The 18,012-nt window shown below is 46.1% G+C and overlaps 1 protein-coding gene across 4 annotated transcripts in view; it reads left to right on the forward strand.

Annotated features, from left to right (window-relative positions):
• RTN4 (reticulon 4) overlaps positions 1 to 18,012 on the forward strand; it is a 118,806-nt gene that overhangs the window by 44,715 nt on the left and 56,079 nt on the right. The window contains exon 1 of one of the 4 annotated variants that reach the window (XM_077334081.1): positions 9,802 to 10,692. The exons of 1 other annotated variant lie outside the window; for it this stretch is intronic. In XM_077334081.1, coding sequence (XP_077190196.1) covers positions 10,170 to 10,692 — 523 coding nt within the window. In that variant the 5' untranslated portion in view covers positions 9,802 to 10,169. Of the gene's footprint in view, positions 1 to 9,801; positions 10,693 to 18,012 lie in introns of those variants that run through there. 2 more of the 4 variants (XM_077334089.1, XM_077334100.1) reach the window with 2 other exon arrangements.

Genomic DNA, 18,012 nt, shown 5'->3' on the forward strand with positions numbered 1-18,012 from the left:
GATTAGGCAGTGCCATGGCAAGGGACCAATTGCAAGCCGCACTTTGCACGGCACGCAATTGGTCCCTTGCTGCCGGCCTGACAATCGGAGGGCCCAATCGGCAGGCGCTGATTGTCAGTCCGGGGGAAGGGGCCAATCGGCACCCTTCCTCATCACGGACAGGGCCCTCCCTCAGGGCCCTCCCTTTAACCTCCCTCCGCTAGGAGCGGGTTAAAGATAATAATAATAATAATAATAATAATAATAATAATAATAATAATAAGTGGAACAGGCTTCTTCAAGAGGTGGGGGGTCTCCTTTGGAAGTTTTAAAGTAGAAGCTAGATAGCCATCTGACAGAAATGTTGATTCTGTGAACTAAGGCAGATTTTGAATGGATGGGCAGAAGGGACTGTGTCAGTGTGTGGCTATTATTGCCCTTTCTTACATGCCTAGGGAAATGAGAATCGCCACTTTGGGGTCAGGAGGCAAATTTATTCCAGGCCAGACTGGCCAGGGATTCTGGTGTTGTTGTTTTGTTTGGGGGGGGGAGGCATCATCTGGGCATGGAATTGGGGTCACTGTCGGTTACTTCATAGTTGTGAATTCCCTGTATTCTGCAAGTGGTTGGACTAGATGACCCTAGAAATCCCTTCCAACTTTATGATTCTACTAGTAAAAAAGCCCATTGTATGTCTAAATACAATGGGCGCTAGCCTGTCACGGCAGGGAGGCCCTGGCAGCGGCGCCGCTGAGCCCAGCTCACTCACCGGGAGGCTGGTGTCGAGCTGGGGCTGCTGCAGGTCGGTGAAGAGTCGTTTCAGGGCGTGGCGCCGGTTGGTGTTCTGGCCGCGGCTGCCGGGCGGGTCCTGGGCCTCCGGCGGCTGCGGCGGCTTCTGGGAGCGATTCCCGGGCTGGTGAAGGGAGCAAGGCTGGTGGGCGTCTCCCGGGGCTCGGGCGGCGGCGGCTTTTGGGGCTGATTCCCGGCCTGTCGAAGGGAGTGAGGCCGCTGGGCGGCTCCTGGGGCTGGGGCGGCGGCTTCTGGGTGCGATTCCCGCCGCGCGGCTCCCGGGCCTTGGGCGGCGGGGGTGGGTTGTGCGGCAGGTTGAGGAGTCGGGTGGCGCTTCGCGGCTCTGGCGGCGGCGTGGCTGGCACTGGGCCAGCGTGGCAAGTGAAAGCGGAGGCGGGTGGGTGGCAGGCGAGTGTGTCGGCGGGCGAGAAGCCGGTTGGGACGGCGGCAAGGCGGCCCGCTGGCGACAGGAGGAGGCGCAGCTCCTGCTGGAGATGCGTCCAGCTCGGCGGCAAGTGGGGAAATGGTGGATGTGGGCGGCGAGTCCAGGGCGGGCCAAGTGGCCAATAGGGAGGCCACTTGGTATACAACCCAACTTGGCCACTTGGCCCTCGAGTGGCACTCGGAGGGGCCCAATCAGGAGCCGCTTTGCGGCTCCTGATTGGACCCCTCCGAGTTTTTATCCCGGACCGGTCCCGCCCTAACTCCTCTCCACCACCCCTTACTCTTTTATTTAGTCTGCGGCGCCCGCGGCGCCGCGGAACATTTAAAGATGCTTTAAGCTGATCTTGTATTCAACAGGCAGTTGGACTAGATGGCCACTTCCAACTCTATGATTCTATCTTCAGTATAAGAACAGTTATTTACAAGGGAAGTAATGGAAAATAGGGGATCTCTTTGAGAAATAAGGACAGCTTGAGATATATTTCAAACATTTTGGACAAAGGGCTAGGTTAGCCTGAAAAACACAACCATTGATTCTAAGTGCATTTTTAAGTGTCAGGTTGGTTTCAATATTCATATATAAGCCAGCAATATTTTATTTCCATATATACACACCTTCAACAACTCATTTAAAAAGAGAATGGGAAGTCTACCAGCAGCAGAGCTGACCTTATTTTCAAGTAGGGCATTTATCTGGAGAAAATTAATTTTTCTGCAAAGGGAAGAAACAGATGCAATCGAGAGTATTTGAAGTCACTGTCTCTTTGCCAGACACTGATAAGTTGGTACTTCTTCCACTGCTTCTGGATGAAGTAGTGACAGAAAGAATTGCATCCCTCTATTTTCATTATGATGGCCTGCACTATGTTTTATAAATAGAGGAATGAGTCAGTCACATGAATGACACAGCTTAAAGAAATCACATTCAGTTGGGGAAAGTATCTCAATATCTCTGCCTACAAAGAAGTTTGGTATTGTTATGTGTGTCCCATTTCCCTGAGTGGTGAGGCATTTCAAGGGTAGCACACTTACTTGGGCTGTTTCCTTTTGGAGGAGAAAGCACTTGAGGAGTTCTGGAGTTTTTGTTTTACTATAGAGTTTCTCGCCATTCCCAGTCAGCAGGTACTTTTGGAATTCTGACACAGGGTGGTGGGAGCCACCGCAGGAGACAGAAGCAACCATCAACATCAGAGAATGAGTTATGCATAACTTTTAGTGACTCTTCAATATTTCAGGCAGAATCTCTATTTAATAGGATGTCTTTCTAATCTAAATGAACATATTGTTTCAAAATACTTTCTTGTGTACACAGCTTACCTTCAGTAACACAATGGACAGCTTTTTGTTGGGGGGGGGGTACCTGTTGGTGAAGCAACTTTAAAAAAATCTGTACAGCCCATCAAATCTCTGATGACCAGTTAGAAACCCTCTTGGACAAAAGACACATCTGCCACCACTAACTTCCTAAAAACACTTGAGAGATGCCAGGAAAGGTGTCCATGGGCATCTTGTTGCCCATGGACACTACGTTGGGGCTCCCAGTGCTAGAGATACCCTATGTCTCTTCTAGGTTTTGCCTGGAAATGCAGTAAAGGTACACAGGATATGGAGGACCCTCTCATCTTCCTGCCCCAAACCTCCCATCAGCTGCAGGGTCTATCCTGTAACCCTAGCTACAAGCCTCCCTAAGGTGTAAGCCTCATGCCAGGGACCAAAGTAAATGTGGCTCTTTATATTGAATCTTATTGCAAATGTGGCTTTGATGAGCCACTGAGTAGGTACTGTGGATCCAGACTTTAAAGCATTGGGCTCCGTACTGAGTCGTCAGCGTCCTATTCTGTGCCTCCTGAGTACTGTAACACGTTACTTGGCTTGAACCACAGTCAGAGTTGTATACAGAGTCATGCCTATCCTTGTCAAGCTAATTTTTTGCTCACAATTGGCCACAATATTGTTTTGTTTCCTCTATTCAGGAAATGAATGGCTGCTTCTCTGTAACAAGTTGGGAGAAACAAACAAACCCCAACACCTTTTTAAAAACATTCTTTCCCACATATATAGTAAAAATAAAGAAAATGTGTCACTCTCATTAGTTAATATGCAAGATCACAAGCGTGTGTGAGTTCTGCCAAATTGTCCAACCTCTCAATGAGAAACGGGTATTTTGAGAGAGGTGCTTACCTCATGGAAGTATTACTTTGCATAGATGGGAGAGTTGGAAGTACAGTGTTTTGTGCAGGAGATTCCTCTCCCTCACAGACAAAAGGAAGCACTAATTACACAGCCGGGAATTACTGTATTGAGATGTGGTGAGGATCACTGAGAGGAGGACTTAAAAGGGGTTTGGATAGGGCTGTCCACCTCCAAATGGTGGATGGAAATCTGGGATTGCAACTGATCTCTAGGCAACCAAAATCAGTTCTCCTGGAGAAATGGATCCTTTGGAAGGTCAGCTTTATGCATCATTATTTCTCATTGAAGTCCTTCCCTTCTCTAAACCCTGCTGTCCAAAGTTCCCACACACAAAATTTCCAACTATTTCCCAACCTGCAGCAGGCGGCTCTAGGCTTGGACAGTGTAGAGGGTTTATTGCTATTAGCCACAGTACTGAACAGGCTCTTCAAATATAGACAGAATGCCTCTGATTTTCTGATGCTGGGAAGCAGTCAGCAGGTGAAGGCACCTGCCACAGGACTTCCCTTTGGCATCTGATGGGCCACTGCTGGAAACAGGATGCTGGATCAGATGGGTGGTTGGTCTTATCCAGCACGGCTGCTGCTGTATGTTTTTAACATATTTCCAGGGGTGGCTATGAAGGATGTTCATAGGGAGAGTACTATCCTCGGGGAACAGTCCAAACACTATGTAAAATATAACAGGCTTATCCTAGAGTGTGTGTGTGTGACATATGTTGGGTTGTATACCAGTATGAGTCTCCAAAGCAAGCTCTGTGTATATGAAAGTCCAGAAAGTGTATATTGTTTAATATGTTGCATAGGAAAAGTTGCTCCAAAGGCGATGAAGGGTTAAAAACTCAGCAGAGTGTGTGTGTGTGCGCGTGCATATATCCATGTGTGTATGTGTATATATACACTATGGTCACATGTGGTACCCATCTGCAGATGCCTAAATCCACTGCTTTGGGCCACACTGACACTAAACACATCTTTTTTCAAACTTGGGTGGACTCCCTGAGTATCTAGAAAAATCTGTAATAAAAAACCTGTGTGTGTGTGTGTGTGTGTGGGGGGGGGTTATCCAGCTGTAGAGTAGAATGCTGGCTACTGCTGCCAGCCCAGATGTGGCAGCAGATGCCAGCAGTTGCTGTGGGGCCAGACACAGTGGCAAAGGAATCTGGAAACTGCTGCAGGATGAGTCTTAGGTGGTGGGGCTTGGAGCCTTGCCAGCCCCAGCAATGGACGGAAAATAAGGGATTTTCCCTCCATGAAACTTGAGGGCCCACCTTCTCTCTGTGTGTATATATATAATGCATGTATGAATATGCGAGTGTTCAAAAATAACTATGGGAAATTAAGGGAAGAAGGCTATGCATTCAAGTGATAGGAGAAGATATAATTTCAAAACACTTTATTTTAGAAAGGAGCTTTTCTAAAAGAAATAGCAAAGATGTAGATGAGTTTTTAAAGCCAGTTTGGTGTAGTGGTTAGGAGTGCGGACTTCTAATCTGGCATGCCAGGTTCGATTCTGTGCTCCTCCACATACAACCAGCTGGGTGACCTTGGGCTCGCCACGGCACTGATAAAACTGTTCTGACCGGGCAGTGATATCAGGGTTCTCTCAGCCTCACCCACCCCACAGGGTGTCTGTTGTGGGGAGAGGAATGGGAAGGCGACTGTAAGCCGCTTTGAGTCTCCTTCAGGTAGGGAAAAGCGGCATATAAGAACCAACTCTTCTTCTTCTTCTAATTGCAGCTTTCAACTGAATTAATTACTTTAATGGTTTGAATAGTTTAATTGAAATACATTTCTATCCTGCTTTTCAAAGCAGAAAGATCCCTGAGGTAACATACATAAAAAGGGTAAAAATTAAATAAAATAAAAACTTCCTGTCAATTAAAATAACTGCTTCCTACATTTAGCTGGAGATCCTTATCTTTTTGTAATTACCAGATACATAGCCTCAGCTGTTATTCACCTCTGTATATGAAAGCCTTTATTGCAAACGCATTGAACAGCCTAAATGCTGAAGCCTTTATGGTTGCCTCCACTGCATGCAACAGCATGCTGTTATTTTGAATGATGCTGATACAACTAGCTGGACAAGGATTGCTCAATAAAGACCCTAGAAAAGAGCAAGAGTTCAGTAGCACTTTAAAGATTACCAAAATCTGTATGAGCTTTCATGAGTCACCAAGGAAGTCAGAAGTGACTCATGAACACTCATACCCTGTCATCGTTTTTGTTAGTCTTTAAGCTGATCAGGGTATATGTGTTATCTACTGGATTTTTAATACCATCTTATGCAGTAATACCTTTCTGACTCCATTGAAATCAACTGAAATCTTGAAATGAAGATGTAATTACTGTGGAGTGAGGCACAAGTGTGGGTGGGGATCCAATTTTCTATTAAAGATGAAGGAATAATTCATATGGAGCTGTGGGTCCAGACATGTATCCCGCCATTCCATTGAGCAAAACTATGACCTTCCTCCAGCTTATGGAGCCTTCCTTCACTTAAGTGGCTCTTCCTCCAATGGAAGAACCACTTAAGTTGGCGGATGTTTACTTAGCTGAAGGAACTTTGCCCAGTCTAAGACAGGATACACGCCTTTAACTTTGGCATGCCCAAGAGATGGAGCCATGCCTGTCTTACAAAGCAAGAAAAAGGGAGGTGAAGCCGAGAAGAGCTTCAGATAATATGGAATCCTTATGCCTCCTGTTCTCCATATTTAGCCTCACTTCAAATATAAGTTTATCTCATCTCTGATAATCTAGTAAACAAACCCCAATTAGGCCTATTAGTGAAATAGCCACAAACAAGTCATTATTATTTCCCAACCTAACTATTAAAATGGTTGTGAGGAAGTCTGAAATGCTAATCATAACTACTTGGGAAGCAAGGATCATCTAAATAACTTCTAATTTTTTTTTGTTAGGAATGGACTGAGAACTGTGTACAGCCCAATCTTGTGCATGTTGACTTAGAAGAAAGCAAGTAACTGATTTCAATGTGGCTCCAAAGACATATGCCTGAAGCCTGAAGGGGGCTTTATTAGCCATTTGTTGTTGTTAGGTGCGATGTCGTGTCCGACCCATCGCGACCCCATGGACAATGATCTTCCAGGCCGTCCTGTCCTTTACCATTCCCTGGAGTCCATTTAAGTTTGCACCTACTGCTTCAGTGACTCCATCCAGCCACCTCATTCTCTGTGTCCCCTTCTTCTTTTCATAGAATCATAGAGTTGGAAGGGGCCATACAGGCCATCCAGTCCAACCCCCTGCTCAACGCAGGGTGTGTATCCAACATTTGCTTGAAGACTGCCAGTGAGGGGGGAGATCACCACCTCCTTAGGCAGCCTATTCCACTGCTGAACTATTCTGACTGTGAAAAATGTTTTCCTGATATTTAGCCTATATCGTTGTACTTGAAGTTTAAACCCATTACTGAGTGTCCTCTCCTCTGCAGCCAATGGGAACAGCATCCTGCCCTCCTCCAAATAACAACCTTTCAAATACTTAAAGAGGGCTATCATGTCCCCTCTCAACCTCCTTTTCTCCAGGCTGAACATACCCAAGTCCCTCAACCTATCTTCATAGGGCTTGGTCCCTCGGCCCCAGATCATCTTCATCTCTCTCCTCTGTATCCTTTCAATTTAATCTAGGTCCTTCTTGAAGTGAAGCCTCCAGAACTGCACACAGTACTCCAGGTTTGGTCTGACCAGTGACGTATACAATAGGACTATGACTTGTGATTTTGATGTGATGCCCCTGTTGATACAGCCCAAAATGGCATTTGCCTTTTTTACCACTGCATCACACTGCCTGCTCATGTTTAGTTTACAATCCACAAGTACCCCAAGGTCTCGTTCACACACAGTGTTACCTAGAAGCGTATCCCCCATGCAGTAGGCATGCTTTTCATTTTTCCGATCCAGATGCAGAACTTTACTCTTCTCTTTATTAAATTGCATCTTGTTCTCATTTGCCCATTTTTCCATTGTGTTCAGATCTCATTGAGCTCTGTCTCTATCTTCTGGAGTATTTGCCAGTCCTCCCAATTTTGCCCTCAATCGCTCCCAGCATTAGGCTCTTCTCCAGGGAGTCCTTCCGTCTCATAAGGTGGCCAAAATATTTGAGTTTCATCTTCAAGATCTGGCCTTCTAAGGAGCAGTCAGGGCTGATCTCCTCTAGGACTGACCAGTTTGTTTGCCTTGCAGTCCAGGGGACTCGCAAGAGTCTTCTCTAACACCAGAATTCAAAAGCCTCAATTCTTTGACGCTCAGCCTTCCTTATGGTCCAACTTTCACAGCCATATATTGCAACTGGGAAGACCATAGCCTTGACTACACGCACTTTTGTTGGCAGGGTGTCTGCTTTTTAGGATGCTGTCTAGATTTGCCATAGTTTCCTCCCCAGGAGCAAGCGTCTCTTAACTTCTTTGCTGCAGTCCCCATTTGCAGTGATCTTGGAGCCCAGGAAAATAAAATCTGTCACTACCTCCATTTCTTCTCCATCTGTTTGCCAGGAATAGAGAGGGCCGGATACGATGATCTTCATTTTCTTGATGCTGACTTTCAAGCCAACTTTTGCACTCTCCTCCTTCACCCGCATCAAAAGGCTCTTTAGTTCCTCTTCACTTTCTGCCATTAGAGTAGTATCATCTGCATATCTCAGGTTGTTGATATTTCTCCCTGCAATCTTGATCCCAATTTGTGACTCATCTAACCCCGCCATTCTCATGATGTGCTCCGCATACAAGTTAAATAGGCAAGGTGACAGTATATAGCCTTGCCGAACTCCTTTCTCAATTTTGAACCAATCAGTGATTCCATGCTCGGTTCTCACTGTTGCTTCTTGACCTGCATATAGGTTTCTCATATAAGATAAGATGCTCTGGTATTCTTTATTAGCCAAATACTGAGATAATAAGGAGCATCAATCCCACGGTTCCACACAGATAAGATTCAAATGGGTAGCCGTGTTGGTCTGAAGTAGCACAATAAAATCAGAGCCCAGTAGCACCTTTAAGAGAGCGCTTGCAATCGAAAGCTCACGCCTTGAATAAACCTTTGTTGGTCTTAAAGGTGCTACTGGACTCTGATTTTATTGTTTCACACAGATTCTAGGATATGGCCAGGACAACATTGAGAAGGGCAGGATGACAGCCATGCGCCTTCCTCATGCTAGGGGCTTGCTAGCAATTATAATTCCCACAACACTGGCTTTGCCCAAACCTTCCTTTCAGTTAGACTGGGAAGTGTCAGATGTGTCTTAAAGGGCTTGCAAATTAGCACAATGGCCAAAGCTAAGGCCGCCTGATGTTGCTACCTACTGCTAGAATTCAGAGATCTTCCACTTCTGAATTAGGAAGTTTAAGGCATCATGCCTAGTAAACACAGATGAAACTATCGCCATGAATCTGCTAACTGCTGGTCCTTGTGATAAGGGCTGTGCCCTGATGAGATCCCCATTTCTAATTTACTTACCGTTTTAAGGCTGCAAACTTAGCCACTGGAGAATACATGCCTTTGAATCCTGTGTAACTTTGGGGCAAACAAATTTTGCAAGGTTGCATGAGAACAAGATCCACCTGAATTTAGTGGGACTCATTTTATAAATGTGTAGGATAACAACACGCATTTAAAAGGTCTTTTAACAGACCTGGGCTCACATTCGCAGGAACCCTGTTAATTCCAGCCATGCATTCTTACACACGCATGTCCACTCAAGTATCCTCTCATAGAACAGGTAGGGGGGCCCTGGGGAACGGTGCCCGCAACGCTGGAACCCAGAAAAGGGGGTTGAGAGGGGACATGATAGCTCTCTTTAAGTATTTGAAAGGTTGTCACTTGGAGGAGGGCAGGATGCTGTTTCCGTTGGCTGCAGAGGAGAGGACGCGCAGTAATAGGTTTAAACTACAACGATATAGGCTAGATATCAGGAAAAAAATTTCAGTCAGAGTAGTTCAGCAGTGGAATAGGCTGCCTAAGGAGGTGGTGAGCTCCCCCTCACTGGCAGTCTTCAAGCAAAGGTTGGATACACACTTTTCTTGGATGCTTTAGGATGCTTTGGGCTGATCCTGCGTTGAGCAGGGGGTTGGACTAGATGGCCTATATGGCCCCTTCCAACTCTATGATTCTAACTCTGCGAGCCACCCAACACAGGGGACCCTCAGAAGCACTGGGGGGGAGGCGGGTCTGGAGAGGTGACCCCACCCGGGCTGCCCGACCTTCCCCTTCCTTCCAACCCTTGCGGCTCAGCCGAGGGGAGCCAACCACTCCTCTTTCCCTACCGAATAATAGGGGGAGGGGGGAAGAACAAGGCGGGACTTTGCGCTCCAGAGCGTCTTCCTCACTGGTAACCCCCTCTTCCTTTCCCTGCCTCATTGGGTGTTTCGGTTGTCCATCCGCCACCGGAGTCCAAGTGTGGGGCTCGGCTCAAGTTGTGCCCTCCTCGCCTCAGCTGGAAGTTGCGCGGCTGCCTTCTGTGACTCAACAGGGCGTGGAGGCGGCGGCGGCTCCCCTGGCTCCTCGCGGCATCACACCGGCTCTTCCAGCGGCGGCTGCAGCTGCGCAGCCTCCCTCCTCCTCCTCCTCCTTTCTCGCCTCCCACCCTCGCCTTCTGCTGCCACCCCGCCCGCGCTAGGCAGTCCCAGCCTCTTTTTCCCCCTCCCTTGATCGACAGTCGCTCTCATTGTTCCTGCAAACAAGCTTCCAGCAGCAGCAGCAGCACCAGGAGCAGTCGCCAGCCAGCCAGCCAGCCAGCCGCGAAGCAACCATGGACGACCCAGACCAATCCCCGCTGGTCTCTTCCTCCGCCACCACTGCCGGCGAGCAGGATCGCTGGCAGCCGCCTCAGAAGCCCCTTTTCCAGTATCAGTTCGTGAGGGACGACGAGGAGGCGCCGGAGAACGAGGAGGAGGAGGAGGAGGAGGAAGACGAGGACGAAGAAGTGGACGACGAGCGGCTGGAAGTGAGGGAAAGGAAGCCGGCAGCCCCGCCGGCCGTCGCCGCAGCGCGGCTGGCCAGCCCCGCCCCGCCGCTGCTGGATCTGGGCGCCTCCGGGGAGCGGCCCCCGCCCGCGCCCCAGCCGGCCTGGACCAGCCACTCCTTCGCCGCCGAGCCCTCCCCGCCCGAGGGGAAGCCCAAGGAGCCGCCCCGCAGCGCCCCACTGCCGCCCCCGCCGGCCCCCCCGCACCGCGACGAGCCGCCCGCCATCCCCCCCCGCAGCGCCCCTCTGCCGCCCAAGAGAGACGAGCCCCCCGCCCCGGCCAAGAAGGGCGCCGCCTCGGCCTCGCCCGGTGAGTGAGTGAGGGGGGGAGTGGGGCGGGGTCGCCTGCCTGGGCATGGCGGCGGGAGGGGAGGGGAGGAGGGGAGGGGAGGGGAGGCCGCTCGGGCACCGGGTCGACGGGAACGCATCAGTCCCAGGACGGGGGTGGCGTGGCGTTGTGGGGCGAAAGCGGCGGGGGGTGGGGGGGTGAGGGGGCAAGTGCCTCGGGTGGGCACAATGGCCGAGGAGGTGATGGGGGGAGGAACAGGTGGAATGGGCACGGGGGGGGAGGGCTCGTAGGAAGCCTGGCCGTGGCTTGAGGTGGGGGGAGCTGGGGGTGTCATGGACGAGGGAAAGGGCGTGGCTGGAAGTGTGCATGAGGGGAGGGGTCTCATGGCGCTTCGCTCCTCTGGCATGACGGGCTGAGGACACTTGTAGTTGAAGTGGGAGTGGCTCGATGGGCATGTTGGGAGGTTGTAAGGTGGCATGTTGGAAATGTGGCGGGGGGGGGTGGTGGAAGGTGGGGGTGCACATGCGCTTGGGCCGGAGTACTTTGATGCGGGAGTGGTTAACTGACAGGGGTGTGTTGCAGGCTCCATTGCCCCTTAGGCGGAACAATAGTGTGGTGTGCAGACAGAGTTTTGCCTTTGTGTGCGGAGGCTGTCGATGTCGAGACTGCACCCCTCCCCTTGCGCTTGACACATGCCCTCTGCAGGGTTTCAAATGCCAGCATAGTGGGGGAAAAGAGCGTTACAGGAATAGTTTCTGCCTGCCTCAGTGGTGTGGTGCAGCGGGGAGCTTCTGGGAAGAATTTCTGTGCTCACAGATGGTGGGTGGGGTAGCTGCTATCCCCCTCCCCCCCCTTGACTCTTGGGTGCTGTCAGTTTTGTTAGCTGGGTACAAAACGGGTGCTTTTCACTACAAACTGTTTCTTCTCCTGCATTAATAAAAACAACCCACCTTCTTTTCACCCTCTGTTTTCTGGTGGATCATTCTGCTAGGAAATGTAGTGGTTCTTTAATATAAGTAAAGAGGGGATTAAAGGAGAATTCTCCCTTTTGGCTGCCTCTTTTAAGCCATGTAGCTGCACTTATCTTTTTCCTCTCCAGGCTGTTGGAAGCTTCACGCCCCACTAGTCTATTGTCATTGAGAGCCCGCCTTCTCTGTGCTCACACTGGATCAGGGATATATGAGTGATGGCTCTGATCCTCCTACAGCAGCAGTATTTGGAATGAGTCCTGCCCTTCCCCTGTACAGAGCTAGCAAATTGGCCCAGCCCTCCGCCACCACCCATCTTCAGCACCAGGGTGGTTATTATGCAGAATTTTAAGAACATCTTTTGATTTCTGTGCCAGGTCAGAAATTCCGAGGCACTTAACAAAATGTGCAGAACACGAATACAGATGAAAACATATCTGTTTCACAAAAAGACGAATTTCAGAAACATCATGCCTTTCATTTAATCATAGTGAGACATGCTGAGTGTTATCTTTAGAGGAAAGATAGGGAGCGCAATGAATTCAGCAAGAAGTGGCAGCTCCACAATAGGGATAAAAGGAAATTTCCACCAAGTTTCCTGCTGTTTTAAAGATGAAAAACAAGCATGAAACTGCTGGAGCCTCTAAGTGATATTTTCCTGTCTCTTTGTCTTCTTTTAACTGAGCCTTTCTTATTTCAAATAAAGAGAAACATGTTGCTATATAAATAAGTTTAGTTTAAAGTATGTATGCAGAACAAGAATTCTCATGAAATCAAGTGCTATTGTACAAGTACTTTATCTTAACACAATTATAAATTTAATGCCTTCAAAAATGGGCACAAAAACATGGAGGAAGATAAAATATGGAACTATTCAGAAGACTTATGAAGTTGCTTGAAATTTGATTTCATATTACTTGCCTTTCCTGTTTCTTTGGCTGGTAAGCTCTCTTCATTTAATAAAAGTCACTCTGTGCTCAATTTTGTAATCTACTTAATTTTTTTCTGCATGCAGCCTTGCTCATTTTGTTCCTCTGTACTGTTCTTGTCACTGGCTTCTTCTGCAGCCTACAGTTTCAGTAGTGTTGAGTAGAACAGCTAGATTTGAGTCTAGTAGCACCTTAGAAAAAATGATTTTGGGGGGATATAAACTCTAGAGCAGGGGTAGTCAAACTGCGGCCCTCCAGATGTCCATGGACTACAATTCCCAAGAGCCCCTGCCAGCGAATGCAATTGTAGTCCATGGACATCTGGAGGGCCACAGTTTGACCACCCCTGCTCTAGAGTCATAGCACATTTTATCTGATTCCCCCCCCCCAGCTAAACACTTGTTATCTTGCTTTTTTCTGCTTTTCAATTGCTCTTCCATGTCTCCTTCACCCATGAGTGAGCCACCAGTCTTTCAAGCGCAACAATTTTAAGCCCATGAATTGCATCGTCTCTTCTTTCCTTTGCTACCCTGTGTTATTTGAATGCCCTCTCTCCCCCTGACCTCTGCCTTGCACTGTGCATCATACTTTTCAGTAAGAGATTAGACTTCTTTCTTTGCTCAGGCCTTTCCATATTGATTTACTTCCTTCCTCTAGCTTTTTCTTGTATATAATCTATCTGTTTTCTTGTATATAATCTATCTCTTTATATGAATAGCCAGATGCTAGGGACTGTCCATTTTCATAACATTTGCAATGGGGTTGCAAGGAGTTAATAAATAGGTCATTTAAGGTCTTATCTGTGGCAGATAAGAATTGCCCTCAGATGAATAATCAGGGATGCTTTTCTCAACTGGAAGAGAGTTAGTCCTCTTCTTTCAAGATGGATAATCCAGTAATGAGTGCTGTGTATGAAAAAGGAAGTGATAAATTTAGGAGGGAGGACTCTGGACTGTACCATTTGAGACTACAGATGCAGATGTGTCATTTTCTAATGCTCTAATCCCCATTCCCATGTGAGAAACAGTTTGCATGTAGCAGATGGACACACTAGGGAACAGAGTATGCTAACAACATCTCTCCGTGTCCAAGTGCTGGATCCCAGAATTACTTCATATTTGGAACTTGAAAACAATGAGTCCCTCTTTTAGGCTCAAGTGGTACAGTCTAGAATTCTACTTCCTTATTTGCACATTATGTAGGATTATACAGTATTTCTTCAATATCATATGTGGACTAATAACTTCTGCAGATATGTTTTAAGTAGTTGTATTATAGGAAAGTTTCATTTTAGAGAGAATTAGAGCCAATAAATATTTCAGGGTGGATGTAGAGGCCCCCTCTTTTCGAATTCTTTGTTTTCTCAAACAGAAAATTAAGTTTTTTGTTGCTTGAACATGTCTGATTTGACTGTGCATGTTTGTCTGTGATAGCTGTCACATTTAAAAATGACAAGTGCTTTTCAAAGCATTTGCCTCTTAAAGGGTTGCAATGCAAATATTTGGAAAAGCAGCTCTTACATTTAGTGTACACGTATCATAGATGAACATGTATATAGCACAGTACAATGAGGTGTAGTTAAGTAATAAAGGCCTTAATTTACTGTTTGTTTTGTTTTTGTTCCTGAGAAAACAAAGAATTTGAAACAGGTTTGTTCTCTTAAGTAGAATATTGTCATATACACACAGCCATCATGACAGTTAAGCTTGAGTCAAATGTATTCACCTGGCTGTGGTTGCTGCTGAAAATACCTTGGCTCTGTTGGTGATCTACATGCATGGAGCAATGTTGTGAGTTGTGAATTCCTGCATTGTCCAGGGGCTTGGACTAGATGACCCTGGAGGTGCCTTCCAACTCTTATGATCTATGAATGTTTGAACTCTTAGAATCATAGAGTTGGAAGAGACCTCCAGGGTCATCTAATCCAACTCCCTGGTCACTGCAGAAACTCACAACTCTGTTCTTATACTCCAATTGTTGTGGTGACCATTAGTCAGATAGCTGATGCTAGTATTCTAAATACATGTTTTTGGACTGGTCCAAGGAGTAGAAGGGTTGCTCTCTGCGCATGGATTGCTGTTACAGTCCAGGGTTTTTACAGCAACAGTGGTGGGTGTTGAATCAGCCCACAGTCCTTTAATGCTTTAGGTTGGAACTGCTACATCAAAAGCTGATATTGGAATGGTTGTATCCCAGTCAACAGCATTCTATTGGAGCTATATTTTACAATTAATAGGATCACATTAGTTTCAAACTCTCGGCATAGTTAATAGTTAATTCCTGATCTTGTGTTTCCTAATAATTTGCCTGTATTGTATTTATTTAAAACATTTCTGGGCTTCTGTTCCATCCAGGTCAGGATCTCCTAGGCACTGTGATAGTGAAGTGTAAATGTTTAGCACAAGGCTGCTGTAATTCTCCCTTTAGTTTGTACTGTATCAGGACTCAGGAGACCTAAGGAGACTGTATAATGGTGAAGAGCTTTGCCAAAAGCCAGCTTGCTGTGGGTTGACACTGATGTTTGTATCTTCATATTTTTAATTGGATGCTTGGGGCTTGCATTCATTCTTTTGACCTTGACATTGTCTCCTAATATGTAAGGAAACCCTTCCTTTGAAAACAGTCATCTACCATGTGATCTTAAGGATGTGTCAGAAAATCCTGTATATTCTACATTTGGCAAGAAATTGTGCAGGTTAAGCAAGTCTGCCTTTGTAGTTTTATTGCATCATTTTGCATTCAGTTTGGAAGGCTGTTACAAGACGTGAGGGAATAGCCGTGTGCCAGAGAACAGGTCACTAAAATATTCTTCGTAGAAGCCCCAGCTGACTTCCTCATTGAATGATCAGTGGCAGAGCACGTGATATGCCTACAGAACATACTGGTGCTGAGAAGAACTTCTCCTTCTTCCCATCTGAATTGGCAATATGTAGCTAGAAGGGCTGTACCTGGTTCTGTATAAGGCAATATCATGTGTGTATATTCTTAGTCTTTTCTCTGTAGCCAGGAGAAGTAGAAATTTACTACTTTCAAAATGAAAGGTGAGATTTCTGGAATGCTACCTTGTGCATTCCCAGGCTTAGATTATACCCAACCATATAAAGGTTTTACAGTCCACCAAGTAAAATTGTCTCCCTGAAATGTACTCAAGTTTTCGCTTTAAGAATGCAGCCTTCTTTATTCTGCTGAAGACAGTAGCATTTTTGCTTTGAGTAGTAAGTGAAGGCGTGGTCTGTCAACACTTTGGCAGAGTCTCAGGAAAATGCCACTGCTTTTGTACCCAGTTCCCAAATGTTTAGAGGATGTCACCCAACCTTTTCCTGAAAGTTCTGTCGGTCATTCCATTTTTTTTAGTTGTTGATTTAAGAAAGCAAAATGGGTTGGAATGTCAAGAAGCCAGTCTTGATTTTCTGGACACCTGGGATGTCACCTATAGTAATAGTGATTCCTTTCTTTTAGACATCTGTCTTGACAGGATTCAGTGTAACTTATTCATTCTTTATTTAACCAGAGCAGTCAGGTAGTAGCTCAGGAACTGAACAGCATCATGAAGTAATTTAGATAAAGAAATATAGACCTTGGTATCATCTGCCTAGAGGTGACAGCCCATTTCAAAATTATGAAAGATTTTGCCTTACATACAGATGAAGTAGCATAGTGGAATTGAGCCACATGGAACCCACAGGACAATTGGTCTCCAACAGGAACTTTGAGTCTTGTCCACAAACCAGTGCAAAGCACATCCCTTCATCTCTGCTACTACTTATTAAAGCCTCAAGAAGATGGCAGAGTCCACAGTCCGCAGCAGAGAAATCAGTAAGAGAAGCAAAGAAGCATAGCCTTTGTCTGGATTCAAATTGAGATAATTTCCTAGAGCCACCAGCACCATCTCCACCCTATCTCTGTATTGTCAGTGGCCCTGGGATCTTAATGGAACTGAGAATTAAAATGTCAAATCCTTGTAGGTATGTCAGACAGTATGCTGGCAAAAACTGATAAATCAGTGGAAGCAAGGGAAGATCGAAAAGCATTGATTTAAAATTCTCACAAATTATTCATTAATTATGCATTATCACTTCTGAGCTTTTAGAACAGGGAGGGAGCAATACAAGATGAAATAAAAGCCTTTATAAAGGTCTGCTTATTTATTTATTTGCAAAATAATTTATTTTGTTTCATAAACAGTCACATAAGTTTATCAGTACTAGAACTGGTATAGCTACACAGCTGGCTGGGAAGCTAAATGAGATGATATATTTGTGATATTTTCCAACATGTCACAAATGTTTCTACATAAGTGGAATGGCCTCTTGAGAGCCAAAGATACATGGGTTGTGTGCCTTTTGACGTCCATCAAGTGTCTAGGAAATATGCATGCCAATGTTAAGTTTTCCATATAGTACCAAGTGCTGAAAGTACTTTGCATACTTACAATGAATACTTACAATGAATTTGTAATATTGACTTTGGTAGACTTCCTATTGCAGTCATGGGTTCAAGGAAATGTTTGTAAGACCACTTGGCTTATGGTTAGACTGGACTGACTGTGAAATAATAACTTCCAACAGTACAGTGCTAAGTTGTTCAGTTATTCTAATTACAGGGATCGATTCTAGAATAGTAGAAAGTTAGTGGATTTCGCAATAGTGGCAGAGTTGTACCTTGGAGTAACATATTTATGTGGCAAGAGCTAGGGAGATAGTGAAGGCATACATCTGATGAAGTAGGTTATTTCCTAAAAGTGTTTGTGCCACGATAAGGGGCCTCAAGACATGTGAGGTACATGAGACTTTCCATCCTTTTATACTCTATTTGAATGAACGTGCTTGTCTGTTTTCTTCCTGGTTGCCGGAAGGGTTATCAGAATTGTTCTTCTGGAGTGAGGCATTGTTTGAGCTGTTTGATACAGTACAAAGCGGAGCAGCCATTGAGAGAAGAGGCTAACATGGCTGAGAGATGCAGAAATCTTTTCTACTTGCCTACAGGCCTGTCTCCTGTTGCATCCTAAAAGCATGCGTATCTTCTGTATATCCCATAATGTATGCTTTTTATTCCCCCCAGGAATCTCGACACCTAACTTTTTACCACTTTTTTTTGTTTCCTTACCCCCCCAGTTCCACAGCTAGCTTATTCTCCGGCCTTGTTTTGTAGCCTGCAGTTATACAGTATGTTGAAATTTACTAAATATGTCTGCTCTGTTTATTTATTTAATCATTGGTTCTCAAACTTTTTCCAGCTGCCACACCTTTGGCTCCCAGGTGACATCCCTGGTGCCCCCTCCCCCCACTGCATGCAAGTACAAACATCTTTCCTGGTGTTAGGTCTTCTGCAAATTCAAAACACACTATATTGTCTATCCTTTTTTGGTTGTCGTCCAGAGAGAGAGAGAGGGAGAAACAAGCAGTGGAAAATCCCATGGCCAGGAGCAAGCAGGAGAAGGCTTT

This window comes from Paroedura picta, chromosome 1 (genome assembly GCF_049243985.1).
Source record: "Paroedura picta isolate Pp20150507F chromosome 1, Ppicta_v3.0, whole genome shotgun sequence".
In the NCBI taxonomy this organism is placed as follows: domain Eukaryota; kingdom Metazoa; phylum Chordata; class Lepidosauria; order Squamata; family Gekkonidae; genus Paroedura; species Paroedura picta.